The following is an 18483-nucleotide window of genomic DNA, read 5'->3' on the forward strand; positions in this document are numbered from 1 at the left end:
TTGCAGCTGTGTAACTGTATTGTCTATCTCCGTCTTCATATGCCATCCTTCTCTTGTATCTTCACCTCATCTTCTTATAAGGACACCAGTTAAGAACTAGATTAAGAGCCAGCCCACCCTACTCGAGTAGAAATGTAAGGGTGAAATTCGGGGAATCAATAGCGCAGTTAGACTTACCTCGTTTGCAGTTTGACTCACTGCATAGCTCGTTATCTAGCCGTCTGTTATTAGACTTAGTTTGTTTGCAGTTTGATCCATTCTGATATTCATCTATTTTCTCTTTGTTTCTCCCCTCACTGATTGACTTAAGAACTCTGTTTTATTTCCTTTCTCAAGGAAATTAACATTTAATTAGCAGAATCCTAACTTGGAAAGAACAATATTTTCATCTTCAGATGCCCTGACACCAGAATCCATTTTGCAACTCCCTAGCAGTTTTTACTGGTGATGCATGAAGCCCCAGGCCATGGTAGCCTAGGAGTTCAGAGTCAGAGTCAGGAGATAACATTTGTTATCTTTTTTTTTTTTTTTTTTAAGATTTTATTGGGGAAGGGGAACAGGACTTTATTGAGGAACAGTGTGTACTTCCAGGCCTTTTTTGCTAGTCAAGTTGTTGTCCTTTCAGTCTTAGTTGTGGAGGGCGCAGCTCAGCTCCAGGTCCAGTTGCCATTGCTAGTTGCAGGGGGCACAGCCCACCATCCCTTGCGGGAGTTGAGGAATCAAACTGGCAACCTTGTGGTTGAGAGGATGCGCTCCAACCACCTGAGCCATCCGGGAGGCAGCTCAGCTCAAGGTGCCGCGTTCAATCTTAGTTGCAGGGGGCACTGCCCACCATCCCTTGCGGGAGTTGAGGAATTGAACTGGCAACCTTGTGTTTGAGAGCCCACTGGCCCATGTGGGAATCGAACAGGCAGCCTTCGGAGTTAGGAGCATGGAGCTCTAACCGCCTGAGCCACCTGGCCGCCCCGCATTCATTATCTTAAAACAGATCAGACGCCCGGGAAGCAGGAAGTGATGTCAGCCCTCAGACCTGCCTGACTGAGTCCCCCTTTCCTTTGTTCTTCTTGAGTACCTATAAAACCTTCTGACCAGTCTAGGAAGGGGGGAGATGGCCTTTGGACAGGAGTCCACCCTCCTCTCAGAATGCATTCTGTATAAACCAACTTTTCTTTTGGCCAACTTTTACTCTCGATTTTTAACTTTTTCAAGCAGCAGGGAGCTAGACCGTAGCCTGGTATCAGAAACCCATTTTAATTTAACTACCATGTTTCCCCGAAAATAAGACCTAACTGGACCATCAGCTCTAATGCGTCTTTTGGAGCAAAAATTAATATAAGACCCAGTCTTATTTTAGTATCACATAAGACTGGGTCAATATAATATAATATAATATAATATAATATAATATAATATAATATAATATAATATAATAATATAATATAATATAATATAATATAATATAATATAATATAAATATAATATAACATAATATAATACTGGGTCTTAATTTTTGCTCCAAAAGACGCATTAGAGCTGATCGTCTGGCTAGGTTTTATTTTCAGGGAAACACAGTAATTACATCTGTAACAACTCTATTTCCAAATAAGGTACCCAGGGATAAGACTTCAACATATCTTTTTGGGAAGCACCATTCAACCCATAACACTATTATATAGACCATTGTGTTTAATGGACCCACAGAGATATAATCCAGAATAATCTCTTCATCTCAACAGCCTTAACTTAATCACACGTGCCCATTCCTTTTTGCCATGCAGCATCCACAGGTTCTGAAGATCAGGGAGTGGATATCTTGGGGGACCCATTATTCTGCCTGCCACGCTAGCTCTCTCTCTCTGAACACCAGGCTTGGGGAGCCAAAGACCTCCTGGATGCCCCTCCCTGGATAGTCAACAAGTTATTTTTAGCATAAGTATGCCCTAAATGTTGCGTGGGACATACTTATACTAAAAAAGGCATTTGCTGTTTTTCTGAAATTTGAATTTTCAAGTTTAACTGGCTGTGTGAACTGTGTTTGTTCTGGCAAATCAACAATGGAGTCAAAAACTTCCCACCTTGTTACATACTCTGTTGTTTACCATCCTTTCCCATTAGGTGGAGCCGTGATCACATTTATTATCACTTTAACACGGCTCCTGACAGGCAGCCTGTACATGGCCTCCAATGACTCTACCTCCTGGTATTCACGGGCTTTTGGGATCTAGACCCCTTTGCCTGTAGGTTGGACACAGTGACTGGCTTCTAACAAATAAAATATGGCAAAAGTGATGGGATGTCTCTTCTGGGATTAGGTCACAAAAGGACTCTGGCATCTGTCTCACTTGCCCTCTCTCACTCTTCTGCTTGCTCTGTGGAGGTCGGCTGCCTCATTGTGAGCTGCCTGATGGAAAGACCACGATCAAAAACTGATGTCTTCTGCCCACAGCCAGCAAGCATCCGAGGCCTGCCCACTGCCACCAGAGTGATTCCGTGTAATGCAGGAGCTTGACTCCTAGCACGTTCTTGAATTCAGTGAGGCCAAAAAAAGACAACGGAGCCGCAGGTAAGGGGTTCATACCACGGGTATATTCTCAAGGGCAGCCGGTTGACACACATGGACAGCACCCGCTGGGCATCCGCACGATCCACGCCTACTGGGGCAACACCAACAGTTAAATAGCATGCAGAACAAAGGTGGCTTACAGTCGCTGGTTACATAAGGGGGTTGGGGGCATCCAGGTGGTCTGAGCAGACATGGGAACAACCAGTGACTTGTAAGCAAGGCCAAGAGCCTGAGAACTGCTCTTCTGGACCTTTCTCTACAGTGTGGAAGCGAGTCTTCCACCTTGACGTGACTGCAGCTCAACCAGCTGTTTCTGGTATCTGTTTCTCCTTTTGTTGTTCTGTCATATTCTTTCCTCGGCTTATTTAATAATGCTCTATTGAATGCTGGTCATTGGGTATAAAAATTGTAGCTATTTTAGATAATTTATCTTCCTTCAAAAGAAGTTCAATCTTCCCTATGCTACACTAATTGAATTGTGGATGCTTACTTTAGTACAATCAGGAACTATGCTAAGTCAAGGCTGGGTTGCAGTGCTGATAATTCTTAGTCTACCTTCGGCTCACCCATAGCCCTCTCAGGTTTTCATCTGAGAATCTGTTATCTACTCCAGGGCTCTTCTTTGGTGAATCATGAACTCTAATCTTCATCTGTGAGACCATGGTAAGTTCCACTTTGCTTTTCAGAGACTTTTTGCTTAGGTTTTCAATTTCATGCATTATATAATGTCTGACAGTGGGGCAAATGTGTAATGGCCACCATAGAAGAAGGTATCTTCAGACCAAAGAACAATGCAGGCAACTCCATAGAATATAACATAATTTATTATAGGGTAATTGCTTACAGGGAAGTAGGAGCAGGAAGACACAAGACCCAGTAGTTCTGTGCAAATTATTCTCTGCTAACAGATCCTTGTTAGTGTACTTTCTTATTGTTTAACTCAGTGCTAATAATTGACAAGACAAAGGGACAAAGAATGAAGTACCGCCAGTGGCCATACCTCCTGGTGGTCTTTGATAGACGATTGTTTAAAATTGATACCATCACCAGTTGGATATTCATCTCGGTTGTCATGCCATTCTGGTGGTTACTAATAAAAGTATTTGTGGGGCAGAGCCAGGAGTGCAGTTTCCAGGGTCTTGGCCTCACGTGGAAAGGTGCTGGCTCAGGTAGTAAATGGCCATCAACTGTGATTGGATGGCCATTAGCTGTAACCAGTGAGCCATTAGCCACTAATATAACTGGCGTGGCTACGCGAGCAGAAAATGGGGGCTAGCAAGAAGATGGTGGCCGAGCTAGCAAGAGCAGATTGCAATTAGCATGGCGGATTGCAGTTAGCAAGTGAGGTTGGTTGGCAGAACAGCGGACAGCAGGTTGCACGTCGTGTGAATCCAGCCTCCAGTGAGACTACAGTGGTATGACTCCCCTACCTATGGCTCCGTGGGTGTTCCTTTTTGGACTCACAATATCCTGTGTTCTTGTGTGGGGAGTGGGAGCTGAGACCCTGCCTGACACCCTGCATGACAGTATTTATGGCTACATTTTAAGGAACACAAATAATCATCACCTAGAGAGTTATTATATGCTTGCTAAGAACACTGAGGTTGGGAAGGGCCCCAATGCCAACTCTTAAGTCTGTTGTAATCTTGGATTTCTCTAATAAAGCCACTTAACCCAGTAAAAACAAACAAACAAACAAGAAACAGTCAAAGGTCACAACATGCAACTTAAAAATGAAATGACATCTGGGACACAGAGAGAGAGTTGGTTTTGTTCATATCTACATCTATACACATAGATCCAGGTTTTGCAAATAACAAAAGGGAAAAACACCTGTGTCCTTGAGGCTTCCCAAGTGTCTGCCAAAGTGTCTGATTATGGCTCTGTCCTCTAGCAGTGGTTCTCTGTTGGTGCAAACCCAGGTTCTCAGCCTCCTGTTTACTCGCAGAATCAGCAAATGCCCCAGGGTAAAAGCAGCTGTAAAAGTCAGCTCACTTCTCTGAGATACTGAGCAATTACAGTCTTCAATAGGCCAGGCTTATGGTTTCTTTTATAATAGAATTCTTTCAAATACTTGGTTGATTTTTGGTCTATTTGTTTCCCCTCAGTTCCATGTCTGAATCCCATACCTAAAGGTCTCTTTTCTTTGTATTTTTTAAGCATTAATATTTTTCTTTTTTTGTTATGGGAAAATTTAAACTATCCCAAATTAAGAATAACATATAATGAACCTGTAGGTATCCATCAGCTGGGTTCAATAATTTTCAATATATGTCAATCTCACTTCATCTATATCCCCCTTACTTTCCCTTAGATTAGATTATTTAAAGCAAATCCCAAGCATAATAATTAATCTTTAAACACTTTACTGTGTATCTCCAAGAGATAAGGACGATTAAAAATAATTAAAATACCATTATCACACTTAAAAATTAATAATTTTTAATATTGCCAAATGTCTAGTCAGTGTGCAAAGTTTTCCAATTGTCTCATAATTTTAAAACATTTTCAATCAGTATCAAACAAAGTCCACATATTTCGTATGATCAATGTGTTTCAAGTCTCTTAGTCTAAAGTTTCCCTTCCCTTTTCCCCTTGTGATTTATTTTTCAACAAGCTTTATTGAGCTAAAATTCATATACCATATAATCCATCCATTTAAAGTATACAACTCAATGGTTCTTACCATATTCACAGAGTTGCACAATAACCACCATAATTCATTTTCATACATTGTGATCACCCCCAAAATAAACCCTATCCCTGATCAGTCACTTCTTATTTCCCTCTGCTTGCAGTCCCTGGGAACCACTGATCCACTTTCTGTCTCTATAGGTTTGTTTATTCTGGGTATTTTATATCAATGAAATCGTACAATATATGGCCTCCCATGACTGACCTTTTTCACTTAGCATGTTTTCAAGATTTATCTATGTTGTTGCATGGATCATTATTTCCTTTTTTGCAATTTATTTTTTGAAAAAAACTAAGTCATTTGTCCTATAGCTTATTTTTCTTTTGTCCTATAGCTTTCATATTCTGAATTTTGCTGACTGCTTTCCTGTGGGGTCTGTTAATGTATTCCTCTATTCCTTATTTATCCTGTAAACTAGTAGTGAGAAGCTTGATCAAATTTTAAATTCCATTTTTTGGCAAGACAGCTTAGCAGGTGATGCAGTGAGCCTCCATAAAGTGTCCACAGGCCATTGCTAGCTTCTGTGATCACTTCATTTTTATAGCAGCTATTGAGGCCATTGGAAACAACGGTATTGCGTGGAGGAATAATATATAAAATCTGACCTTTGCAAGCAAGGACTCATGATTGTCCAGGTTAGGAGCTTGCCCCTTGGGTCTCACACTGGCTGAGGTTTCCCTAGTCCATCTGTGGACTAGTGGACCTTGACTCCAGCAACTCTGATGTAAGCTGCTGCAGGTCACAGCAGGTCTTTCACAGACCCACTCAGAGGTGCTGCTCTGTGAAGAGGGGCTTCTTTGTCATCCACAAGGACCCAGAGAAGACTGAGGCTGAGAACTGCCAGAGCCACACTGGGTAAGACCCAAGATGCACCCCTCATCCTCTTAAAGGTGTACCCTCCTGACAACGTCTCCTTTCCAGGCCTTGTGCTTCCTGCCTGCTGCCATCCGTGGCCTCTCATCACTAAGTGGCTAAAGGGGATTTGGGTCACAAGGCCTTGAAGGATCCTTTTGACAGCGCTCCGGGGAGGTGTTGATTAGGGCTACTGGCACCTGGAAATCTTTTATTTCTGCTTTCAAGAAACCAGGAACAGCTTGAGATTCTGAGGCTGCTGCTTTGGTCCTGCATAAGCCCATCTCCGCTTCTCCCAGAGCTACCTGGCTGGAGACTTGTCAGTATGTGAGTGAAGAATCTTAGAAAAGATTCCTTTCTCAGTAGAGTCACCCCCAGCCAACGCCACACGAAGAGATGAGCATTGCTCCTGGGTCCTACCTGTTATATTTATGTACAAAATAAATAACAATTTAAGGCATTAAGTTGGGGGGCAGTTTTTAATGTAGCAATAGATAGTCTCATCTATAGTAACCTCAAGAACATATATGAAATCCTGTTTACTGCCTATCCAAAAAACTATCTCCCACCACTCTTTCTTTCTAACAGAACCTGGGTTTTGTTCAGAACTTCCTTAATCAGCCCCACCCTTGGTAAAGGGGGTAACCATGGGACCCAGTACTACGGTAGCCAAAGAGATATAAAAGGAGGTCTGCTGGGGCCTTCTGGTAAAAGGCATTCTCACCCTTTAGGAAAAGAAATTTCCCGCTATCTGCTTACCCCTACTTCCTATCTTTGAACATGGTGTGTGAGTGTCTGGAGCTGCTGCAGACATCTTGTGACTGAGGAGAGGCCAGGAAAATTGCAGACTCTGACAGTGCGACGTTGTTGAAGTCCTATATCAACCCCAGCAACTCCCACTGTGTGACTGCTTGCTATGTTTAAGCCACTATTCGCTGAATAGTCTGTGAGTTGTCCCTGAAAATCATCCTAATGATGCACTGGGTTTCCTTTTTGCCCTGTACTGAATCTCTGCTATCATTTCACTACCTGTCTCACTGTTCCCTAGATTGAGACAGGACAGAAACTGTGTGGATTCCTAAGCAGCCAGAAGGTGCTCTTCAGAAAAGGAAGATTTTGCCCATGAACCCATTACACACCTTTTAACCTCTTAGCCCCAAGTCAAACCCTTATACACATGAGTGTGTGCTGGAGTGGAGACTGGAGAAAATCCACTGGCAAGTTGCTCCTCCAGGAACTAACAAGTGAACAATTCCTCCCCACTCTGCTTATGTAGCTTTAATTTTTATGGGTTTGGCAGAAAATGAGCCAGGAGATGATAAAAATGTCTGTGATGGTTTAACAATATGTCCACACAATTTTTGATGCTCTTCCCTTCCTTCAAGAGGTGGAGCTTAATTCTCCTCTCGTTGAGTGAGGTCTAGATTTAGAAACTCAACTACTAATAAATAGAATATAGCAGAAGAGGCAGTGTGTGACTTCTGAGTGTAGATCACATAAGGCATTGTGGGCTCCTGGCTTTCTCTCTCTGCAATCATTCGCTCTGGAGGAACCAGCTGCCAGGTTGTGAGGACACTCAGGCAGTCCTAAGGAGATGCCCTCGTGGTGAGGAGCTGAGGCCTCCAGCCAACAGCCATGGGAATGAGTCATGGAAGCTTGTCTTCCAGCCCCAGACAGGCCCTCCGATGACAGCAGCCCCAGCCGACATCTGACCCAGACCACCCAGCTAAGCCACTCACCAATTCCTGACCCTCACAAACTGTGAGATAATAACTGTTTGTTGTTTAAAGCTGCTAGATTTCAGGGAAATTGCTAACCTAGTAACAGATGATGAATACAAGCTCTTTAGGGTGCCCCATCCTAGTACCTAGAAGATATGCTCTGTTAATTTTGTACCTTACAAGCAAAGAGTTAAGTTGATTTTCCTAGGTGGATGGATAATCTGTCATTCTCAGTCTGTTAGCTTGTTTTATTATTCTCCCCTTCATCTCTCATCACCCCCCCCCGCCCCCCAAAGAATCCACATCTGCACTTCATGAGACCATCAGCAATTGGAGGCCCAGTTGGAGTCAGTGATGGCTGTAGAAGCCACAAAACCAAGCCAAGACCATGACATTGACCAGACAGATCAGAGATGTGTCTGTCTGTACCTTCCTCCTTCCTGTCCAAAACGACCAGCAGTAAGACTTCGAAAGAAGGGGGGAGGAGGAAACGAGGATGGGCCTCTGCCAGCTGCTAGTCCCAGGGCCAGAGCTGAAGAAGGAGAAAGGAGGATGGAGCTTTAAACAGAACGGATAGACTTTTTCCCCCCTCACTAAATGTGATTGAGCTGGGCCCTAGATATCATGGAGGGAAAGGGAAGATCCTAGAGGAGGGAAAGGGAAGGCACAGTGACTGGAATAAAACTAAAATGCGTCATTGTTCCCCACCTCCTGCACCCACTCAATCTCAGACCTCTCAGTTAATTAGTTATGTACCAAAATGTCAATGTGTATGCCCTGGAGATGGGGAAAGCCATATCTGATTGGATTTCTCCACCCAGGTAATTGTTGGGAAGGGAACTGGCCTCTTCTGCTAATTCTACTTCTTCTAGAGAAGAAAGCTGGAGGTGAAATATTAAAACTATTTCAACCAGTATTCTCAAGTCCCAGCCATCAGAGAAATGCTGGCTGAAATCGGCACCACAGGTGTAACCAGGCACCCAGGTGGACTATCAGCTTTGACTCTGGGGCTTCTTAGACTGCAAATTGCAAAAACACCCCTGTTCTGGGCCTACTAGGGCTGGGCTGGTTGAGATGATCCTAGGGGTAAGGACTGAGGACTGGGTGGGGGCACAGGCACTGAAGCAGAAAGGACAACTGGGTGTAAATCAGTGACAGGGCAGTCCCAGGATGTTCTAGATGAAAGTCAGCCATAATAGGTGGGGCATTGGTGGCCCAACTTCGGACACTCCTCGCCCCCACTGCCCAGAGCACAGAGAGACCAGGTCGGAATACTTAGTTCACTTTACTGAAGGATCCCAGGTGACAACAAGTGCACAAGGAGCGGGGCCTAAACTGCTACGGGAGAAGTTAGAGAAGTTACACGCGGGACCCTCCCCAGCCCACGCATCTCCGGAGGCCACTCAGCCCACACCAGGCGCTGAAGTCCCCAGGGAGGACTAGACTTCCTCCCCAGCCCTAGGCCCACCCTGACTCGATGCACGATGCACGGGAAACTTGTCTGTCCCAGGGAGGTCCCTGAGCGCAAGGGACCCACCTCTAAGCAGTTCCCAAATCTGCTTCTACACCGAGATGTCTGGAAGTGGGGCTTGGACAGTCCATTCGGGCTGTGAGGAGATGCACAGGCCCCTGTGGCTTCCTCAACACGTGCAGGGAGGACCCTCCTGGCACGATGGACTGGTCACTTCCTGGGGACCAGAACTGGGACACAGATACACACAGCCACAGGGTAAGAAGACTTGGAGGGGCGTGCAGTGGAGGTTGCTATTGAGGGAAAACATTGAAATGGGCAGAGAGGGCCGATGCACACGTCACCACATGTACACTGACATGACACAGGAGCATCAGCACTTGGGACAGCAGGTGCTGACCTGGACAGTGCCAGGCCAGGGTACTGGTGTTGTGTGTGTCTGTGTGTGTGTGGGTGGGTGGGTGGGTGGGGGGGCGCGGTGACTCCAGGGCTGGACTGTCGCTCCCTCCCAGGGACATTTCCTCCCCTTTAAACACACGATCTCGGGCAGCTCCTACACTGGCCAGAACCAGACCAGCAGGGTGTTGAGTAGGGTATTGATGTCATTCATCTTCATTATCATAATTCCTTTTTTTACGTGGAGCAGGCCGAGGCGCCTCAAAAGGGATTTGCTGGGTCAGCGTGCCCTCTGGTGGGCACAAGGAGACACAGCTCAGGGAAAAAAGACGGAACCAGCGATTCAATTGTAGAGATTCTCCCTCTTTCTCTCCCTCCCTTCCTTCCTTTCTTTCTACCATTTTCCTTTCTTCTTTCCACACGCAAATCCCCCCAAAACCTGCTCCCACCTAGCTAGAGACCCAGAGATGACTGAGACAGTCCAGCCCTGCCCTCCCGGGGTTCACAGCCCAGTTGGGGGTTGGGGAAACATAGGAATCTCTTCTGAGTAAAGCTTAACACCGAGGTGGGGGTAAGGGAGTGGGGGATGGGGGTAGAGGTGGGGGTGGGGGCTTTAGGCTGGAAAGATACCACGGAGAAGGGCGGGGCTGCAGTATGCAGGGCCTAGGAGGCCATGGGGCAGAGTCTACAAAGAAAGGTTTAGGGTAAGGGAGAGGCCAAGGTCAAGTTTGTGATGTCTTGTGGAGGATGAATTGGAAGGGCTGGAGTGGGTCTGAACCCAGGGAGGAGGCTGGATGGGGGCGGCGTGGGTGGGGTGGGGCAGGCCTGGGGGGGAGCCGGAAGGAGGAGCTGGCATAGTCCAGGGCACCCACCCCGTTCCTAGTTGGAGGGTAGAGTCTCCCTTCCTGTTCTCGGAGGACATTCCCACTCTGGTAGTTTGATGGGGGCTCCCCACACATACCTCAGGACCAGGTCCAGGCCTCCAGCTTGGTGACCATGTAGAGACAATCCAGCAGTGCACTTAACTCCCATGATTCATTTGTAACCCACTGGAGGACCCCACTCTCCCAATAATCTTTTTCTTATTTGAAGGCCTCAGGGAACGTTGTGTTGTAATCTCTAATACGCAGTACTCAAACTATTTGGTCTTGGACCTCTTAGAGTATTAAAAATTGTCAAGAACTTAAAGGAGTTTTTTTGTGTGTGGGTTCAATCTATCGATGTTTATGGTGTTAGGAATTTCAGCCAAGAAATTAAAAGTATGTATTATAGTTATGAACTCATTTTTTATTTTTTTATAGGTGGCTAACACCAGGAGGGGGAGAACCAGGAGAGTCCCCGAGATAAAGAAGTTTTCTGCAGCTGCAATGAGCTCTTTTTTAAAAATACCAGTAAAAACATATGTTATACGTCCGTGAAAATAACATATATAAATAGCTATATTTTCCGAAACAAAAACAAATTGTGAAGAGTGGCATTGCTTTACGTTTTTTGCAAATCTCTTTCGTGTCTGACTCAGCAGAAGATGGCTGGATCCTGGTACCTGCTTCTGTCATTTGTGGTATCGTGCGCCATGTAGCCTCTGGAAAATTCCACTGAACACTCGGGAGAGAATGAGAATGAAAAAGGCAAATAATGTCTTGATATCTTATGAAAATGGATTTGATCTCATGGGCCCCCTAACATGTCCTTGGGGATCCTTAAGGGTCCCTGATCCTCTGCCATGGAGCTGCTACAATGTCACAGGGGCCCTCAACTTCTTGGACTCCTCCTTCTTCTGGAAGTTTCTGAGTCTCTAATTTTCTACTCCGCTTCTGGGATCACCTCCCTACCCACTCTGCCCTCCCCCACCAGGGGGCAGAGCAGCCAGGAAATGAACAAGAGGACAGATCGTCACACTTGCTTTTCATGAATAAATGTGGCCTTAAGAGAAGTGGAATTGTGCTGGAAGCATGGCGGGGCCCTAGGATAAAAGGTGGCATAGTCAGTGTCAATTAAAACCACATTTTAAAAAGATGCTCTATGTTTGCATGTAGAACAGAGTTAGGTTCTGAGCTCGGATCATTGTAAACTGATTTTCCCCCCCACAGATATGAAGGGCTGGTGGGGTTTCCTAGGGTCATGGAAGATGTGGGCCAACTCACAGTTCCTGACAATTCCTGGGCATCCCACACACTGAGCATCCCCAGAATGCCCAACGGTGCCTGGATTATGACAAAAACCGCCTCCCAGGAGGTCAAGCTGCTCCCAATAGGAGCTCCTGAAATACACTTCTGGGAGAGGGACTTGCTACTGAACCTGTAGGTACTGGGTGCTTTCCTGGGGTGTCCCCCCCATAGTCTGCATGCAGCCCAGAAGGCCATGCTGTCCTGTCCCCTGGTGAGAATGAAACCTTTGTCCCAGTAACACTCAGGGCTGGGCATTGTTCCAACACCCACTCAAGGCACCTCCTGCATCCTCAGCACTTCATGATAAAGTGGAGACACTGAGGCAGGAAGAGATGAAGTGACTTGCCTGGTTAGTGGCCCGTTTTGACAATAGGGCTTCCAGGTAACATTACAGCACCTTTCTGAGGAAGTAGAAAAAGACCCCTTGCTCTTAACCAACTCTTATAAAAAGTGCCTTTTCAGTTCCTCAAATGGTTAAACAGAGTTACCATGTGACCCAGCAATTCCACTCTTAAGTATCTCCCATGAGAAATGCCCACACAGAAACTTGGACATGAATATTCATAGCAGCATTACTCACAATAGCCAAAATATGGAACCATTCCAAACGTCCATCCACTGGTGAATGGATAAACAAAATGTGGTATATTCATACAATGGAATAGTATTCAGCCATAAAAAGGAACGGAGAACTGACACGCTACAACACGGATGAACCTTGAAACCATGCTGAGTAAAAGAAGCTAGACACAAACTCACCACGTATCGTATGAATCATTTCTACGAAATGTCCAGAAAAGGCAAATCCATAGAGATAGAAAGTAGAGTGGTGGTTGCCAGAGGCTAGGGGGAGAATTGGAGGGTGATGATTAAGAGATGTGGGTTTCTTTTTGGGATGATGAAAATGTCTTAAAATTGATTGTGGTGATGGTGCACAACTCTGTGAATATACTGAAGCCACTGAAGTGTGCACTTTAAATGGGTGAATTATATGGTATATTAATTTTCATTTTCATAAGCACCTCACCCATATGCCAGCTTCCTGTGCCTCTGTTATTGGGCTTCCCAATCTTTCAGGGTTATAAATAACAGGGAGGAATAAACTTCTGCTGTACACACACACACACGCACACACTCACTTTTACACACATCCCTAATGAATTCCTCAGAATAAATTCCCAATAGCCTTGTGTGGCCGTTGAGCCCTTGAATGTGGCTGCTCCAAAGGGACTCATTATGAAAAAGGGAATGTTCAGTACCTCATTAATAATTGTTTTATACTGATAACCAGTGCAAATGATAATATTTTCTCTATTCGGGGATAAATAAAATCTTTTCTTAAAATTCATTTCCTGCTTCTGTGTGTTTATTGGTGGTGGTCACTAGCAATTTAACACTGTGCATGTGGCTTGCGCTTGGGGGAAGCATTGTATTTCTGTTGGACAACGGCTGCTCTAGAGAGAAGGGTAACATCCATTGGAGGATCAGGAGGGTAAAAGCAGAAGAGGAAAGCAGGGAAATCAGAGCTGCAAGGGGGTTGGTAGGAGAGTGAGTAAGCAGTTTGGTTTGCCATAGGCCCTGTTGCCATGGTAACCTTGCAATTAAACTCTCTTCCTGAATTTTAAAAAAACAGTGTTTTGGTTATTTATTTAACAAATGCTTACATAATGGTAAGTCCTCAATAAATAATTCCCATAGTCACATTTTATGGAGCACGAACTATGAGCCAACCTCTCAAGTATTTTCATGGGTCACCGCTTTAATCCCCATAAAGACTCTATGAGGTAGGGTTAGTAGTTACCACCATTTCACAGAGGTGAACACTGAGGCTTAGAGACTCTCAGGAACCTTCCTGGAGTCACAGAGCAGGGGTATGCGGTAGAGACAGAAACCCAACAGCTGGGCCACAGCACCTGACTTACATAGAGTGGGGCCGGGGACAAAGGATGGTGAAGCAAAGGTATGTCTCATGTTCCTGTCGGTGGACCCAGTTAAGGGAAATGCTTTCTTGCAGAAGTCCTGTCTGACCTCACTGATGACCATACATCTGTACAAACCATATACCAAAGCACAGGATTAATTGCCCATGCATCCTGTTGAATAACGGAACGTAGGCCTGATTTCATTGAACAAGGCCTGCACCCCGTCAGTGAGGTCTGTGCACCCTGAATAGTGCCGGCCCCTGACAAATGAGGCCTGTGTACAGCTACTGAAGCTTGTTTCCACTGAGTGACACCCGTAAACTCTAAACCCAAGAGTGAGTCCTGGTCCTATTATGCGAGACTAGAGCCCCTTGATTTAGGTCTCTACATCCTCGCCCCTCATGAATTTGGCCCTTTTTGGGCTCATCACTGAAGATGGTGCTACCAACAACACCCATATTCTCATTTCATTCATGGGGTTAAGAACTGCTCCCCAGACCCCTACTCCCTCCAGCCGGCCCTGTTGCCATGGAGACCTGGCCAGCTCCGGGAGGGGGCGAGCCCAAGTGCGCAGGCGCAGAACCCAGTAGCCGCGTTGCAGCGGAACTGCTGAGATTGGAGCGGAGGGTGTGAGCCCAGACGCCACGGGAGCCCGGCCCCCGGCTGCTTCCCTCCCTCCGCCGCTCCAGGTGCCAGAGCGCCGCCTTCCCCTGCACCTGGCCCAGCGGCGCGTCACTTAGGCCAGGGACAAAGGGCGGAGCGGCGGGGCCCGCTACATCCCCGGGCCAGACACGTAAGCCCCCTGCGGATTGTCGGACAGTCCTGGGGAGGGGACCTCGAGCAAGGCGGCTGCGTCAGCCGGCCAGACGCTGCGGGAGCCCCCCAACCCCCATTCCCGAGCCCTCAGTCCCTCCATATTCACCTGAACCTGAACTCCAGGCCCTGTGGCGCTGTTCCAGGGTGGGATTTGCATAGGGTGCTGCAGCCCGCGTCAGCCTCGGGCTCCCTCCTGCCCCGTGATCAGCGCCAGCGGGCTGAGCACCATGGCTATGAGCCTTTTGCAGGACTGGTGCAGGGGGCTGGACGTGGACGTGCACAAGGCTCTGCTGGTCACCGACATCCCCGAGGGCCTGGAGCAGGCAGCCATCGAAGCCGTCTTGCAGCCCTCTTTCCTGCCCCTGGGCACGTTCAGGCTGCGGAACACGAGAGCCATGAGGGACGAGAAAGCCAAGGCCGCCCTGGTAGAATTCATGGAGGACATTAATCACTCCTCCATCCCTAGGGAGATCCCAGGCAAGGATGGCGTCTGGAGAGTTCTGTGTAAGGACCGCGCGGAGGACACAAGAGTCCTGAGGCAGATGAAACGCTTGCTGCTGGATGAAAGGCCCAGGCAGGCTGAGGTGGCCAGGGTCCCCGGGGACACACCCACCCCTCCCACCTCGGAGACTGAGGCCCAGGGGTCGGAGCCAGCGGCCAGGGAGACTGGCCCTCCTCATAGTGCAGCCAGCAAGTCTAGGAGGGGCCGTCGGGCTCGCAGAAGCAGAGCCAGAGGCAACAGGTTTACCCAGAAGGGCAAGAAGAGAGGCCGAGGAGGGCGGCCGTGCACCTCAGCCAGGCGCGAATCCGAGGACTCTTCAGACGACAGCCTGGGCATCGTCATAGAGGAGATCGGTGAGGAGGACCTGAGCGGGGACGACGACCAGAGAGCACTGTACGCCACACTCCAAGCCGCCGCCAAGGAGCTCGTGAAGAAGTGGTCCCTCCATGGCGACACAGATGAGGAAGACGGTCCCCGCGAGTTCTTGGCCCTGGTGACAGTGACGGACAAAGCCAAGAAGGAGGAGATGGACAAAGAACCCTCTAGGGCTGAGCCTATCAGCCTGAACATCAAAGACCGGAGCGGGTTCCCCGACTTAGTGGCCCTACTTGCTGTGAGAGACACATCAGACGAGGAGCCGATGGACAGCGACGCTTCCGAAAGCGAGTCGCCGGAAAACGGGGACCAAGAACCAGAGGGGGTGGGCAATCCCGAGTTTGTGGCCATTGTGGCCTATACAGACCCCTCGGATCCCTCTGCCCGGGAGGAGATGTTGAAAATCGCTTCTGTGATCGAGTCGCTGGGCTGGAGCGATAAGAAAGACAAAACAGATATACTTCCCGAGGTCTTGTCCGTCATGTCCAAGGACACTTCCGGACCCCGCGTGAAGGTGGAGGAGGCAGGCCGCCAAGTGGACGCCATGGTCCTGAGGAAGGCCAAGGACGACGGGAACCTTCTGGAGTGCATGTCTACCTTGGCCGAGACGGAGACACCCTCCAAGGGGAAAAAGGCTGCGCGTGGCCTCCTCGGGGGCTGGGGCGATGAAGAAGACGAGGTGGGCCTCCTGGAGCTAGTGGCACTCCTGGCTGCCCAGGACACGGCTGAGGTGATGCAGGACGAACAGGAAGAGGCCTGGGAAGGCGGGAAGTTCAAGTACGCCAAGGGCAGCCTGCGGGAGGTCCTGGCGCTTCTGGCTGCGCGTGAGAACCGGGAGTCGGAGGAGGAGTCTGAGGGGGTTTCGGACGGAGGCTCAGAAGAGGCGTCCGAGGACACGGAGAGCGAGGAGTCAGAGCCTGAGGACCGGGCGTCCCGGAAGCCCCGAGCCAAGCGCGCCCGCACGGCCTCCAAGGTCCTGGGTCAGGCCGGCGCCCCCTCCGGGTCCCGCAAAACCCGACCGGGAGGCCGAGGCCGCGGCGGGAGGGGCATCACTCCGGAAAAGAAAGCCAAGGACGAGGCGGCGGGTGACAAGAAGAAGAAAGGGCGCGCAGGCGTCGGGGCCCGCGCCAAAGCCGGCGAGGCCAGGGGGCAGCCGCCCAGCGGTTCCAAGTCAGCTCGCGGGAAGAAGGCTCGTAGGGGCCGGAGGCTGCCCCCCAAGTGCCGCTAGTGGCTTCCATAGACAGCGAGGCTGAGGCCGGCGATGTGGCTTCTCCGCGCTCCCTCCTCCCTCCCTGCAGCAGAGGCCGGTCTCCCGCTTAACCGTGTGCTCTGTTGTGCGCAAGGCGCGCACTGCGGGTCTCACCTTTACCTTTCAATCCTTCCTTTGCAGGTGACACGAGTGATCCTGATAGAAGGAAAGAGAAACGGGCACCCGGAGGCAGCAGCCCCAGGCGATGGGGCCGTGTCTCAGGAGCACCAGGCGGCCTTGGCTTTGGGTGGCTCCTGGCTGGCACGGGTGTGAGTGTGTCCGTGGACACGGGTACCTGGGGAGGCCAGCTATGCCAGTGAGTTCGTTATGGCTTTCCGTGGGGCCCCGAAGATTCCAGACACATGCTTCTGGCCAGTGTGTGTAGGCCACTGTCCTCCCACCCCAAACTGATGGGGCCTGAGGGCTGTGATGAAGGCTTGGCCACCAGCTGGGCAGTGGGTGTCAGGGTGAAGCTGAGCTCCCTGCCTGGGGGAGGAAATGATTCCAGAAAGAGAAGTCTGAGGGACAGAGGGGGCTGCTCCTGGGGAAGGGAGAGTAGGTAGGGGAGGGGAGAGGAGAGTGTGGTCTCTACCAGGAGCTGGAGAGGAGGAGGAAGAAAGGGAAAGAGGAACCAGCCTTGCCCACCTCAGGTGTAGCTGATGCAAATGGACCAGCTGCTCAAGGCCAAATCCACCTTCTGGTGTCCACAGGCTGAATCTGTCACTCAGACTGCAGTGTTTTCCAAAAATCCAGATTATTTGCCAACATTTTCAGTTTAGGACAATTCACATCCAGATTGGCTCCTTTCTTGCAGTGCTGGGCAGCGCCTCTCCCACAGGCCTGAGGCTCCTCTCTGTTGTCCCACCAGCTGCTGCCCCCTCCTGTAGGCTGACCAGCCCCTCAGTGCTGTCTTTGCAGCCCCTGACAAGATAATAGGGTCTCCCGGTTCACTATCTCAGTGAATTAAAGGGCAGAGGGGACCTTGAGAGGGCACCTGAGGTGTGGGAGCTGGTCCAGCCAGTGTGGGAGCTGACCAGGGTCCTGTATTTAGAGAGGAGGAAATGTCCCTGGGAGGGAGCGGCAGTCCAGCCCTGGAGTTGCCGCGCCGCCCCCACACACACACCAGTACCCTGGCCTGGCACCGTCCAGGTCAGCGCCTGCTGTCCCAAGTGCTGATGCTCCCGTGTCATGTCAGTGTCCATGTGGTGACGTGTGCATCGGCCCTCTCTGCCCATCTCAATGTTTTCCCTCAATAGCAACCTCTACTGCACGCCCCTCCAAGTCTTCTTACCCTGTGGCTGTGTGTATCTGTGTCCCAGTTCTGGTCCCCAGGAAGTGACCAGTCCATCGTGCCAGGAGGGTCCTCCCTGCACGTGTTGAGGAAGCCACAGGGGCCTGTGCATCTCCTCACAGCCCGAATGGACTGTCCAAGCCCCACTTCCGGACACCTCTGTGTAGAAGCAGATTTGGGAGCAGCTTGGAGGTGGGTCCCTTGGGCTGCTGGGACCTCCTTGGGACAGACAAGTTTCCCGTGCATCATGCATTGAGTCAGGGTGGGCCTAGGGCTGGGGAGGAAGTCCCGTCCTCCCTGGGACTTCAGGGCCTGGCCGTGGGCTGAGTGGCCTCTGGAGATGCCTGGGCTGGGGAGGGTCCCGCGTGTAACTTCTCTAACTTCTCCCGTAGCAGTTTAGGCCCCGCTCCTTGTGCACTTGTTGTCACCTGGGATCCTTCAGTAAAGTGAACTAAGTATTCC

General features: G+C 49.2%; 1 protein-coding gene across 1 annotated transcript; it reads left to right on the plus strand.

Moving 5' to 3' along the window:
- Positions 1–14368: 14368 nt before the first annotated feature.
- On the plus strand, positions 14369–18483 carry PNMA8B (PNMA family member 8B). The gene has a single exon (XM_019752655.3). It carries the CDS (start codon positions 14832–14834, stop codon positions 16707–16709), a length of 1878 nt encoding a protein of 625 aa, XP_019608214.3. The 5' UTR covers positions 14369–14831; the 3' UTR covers positions 16710–18483.

This window comes from Rhinolophus sinicus, chromosome 8 (assembly GCF_057876585.1).
Source record: "Rhinolophus sinicus isolate RSI-liver-muscle chromosome 8, RSI-T2T, whole genome shotgun sequence".
Classification (NCBI taxonomy): Eukaryota; Metazoa; Chordata; class Mammalia; order Chiroptera; family Rhinolophidae; genus Rhinolophus; species Rhinolophus sinicus.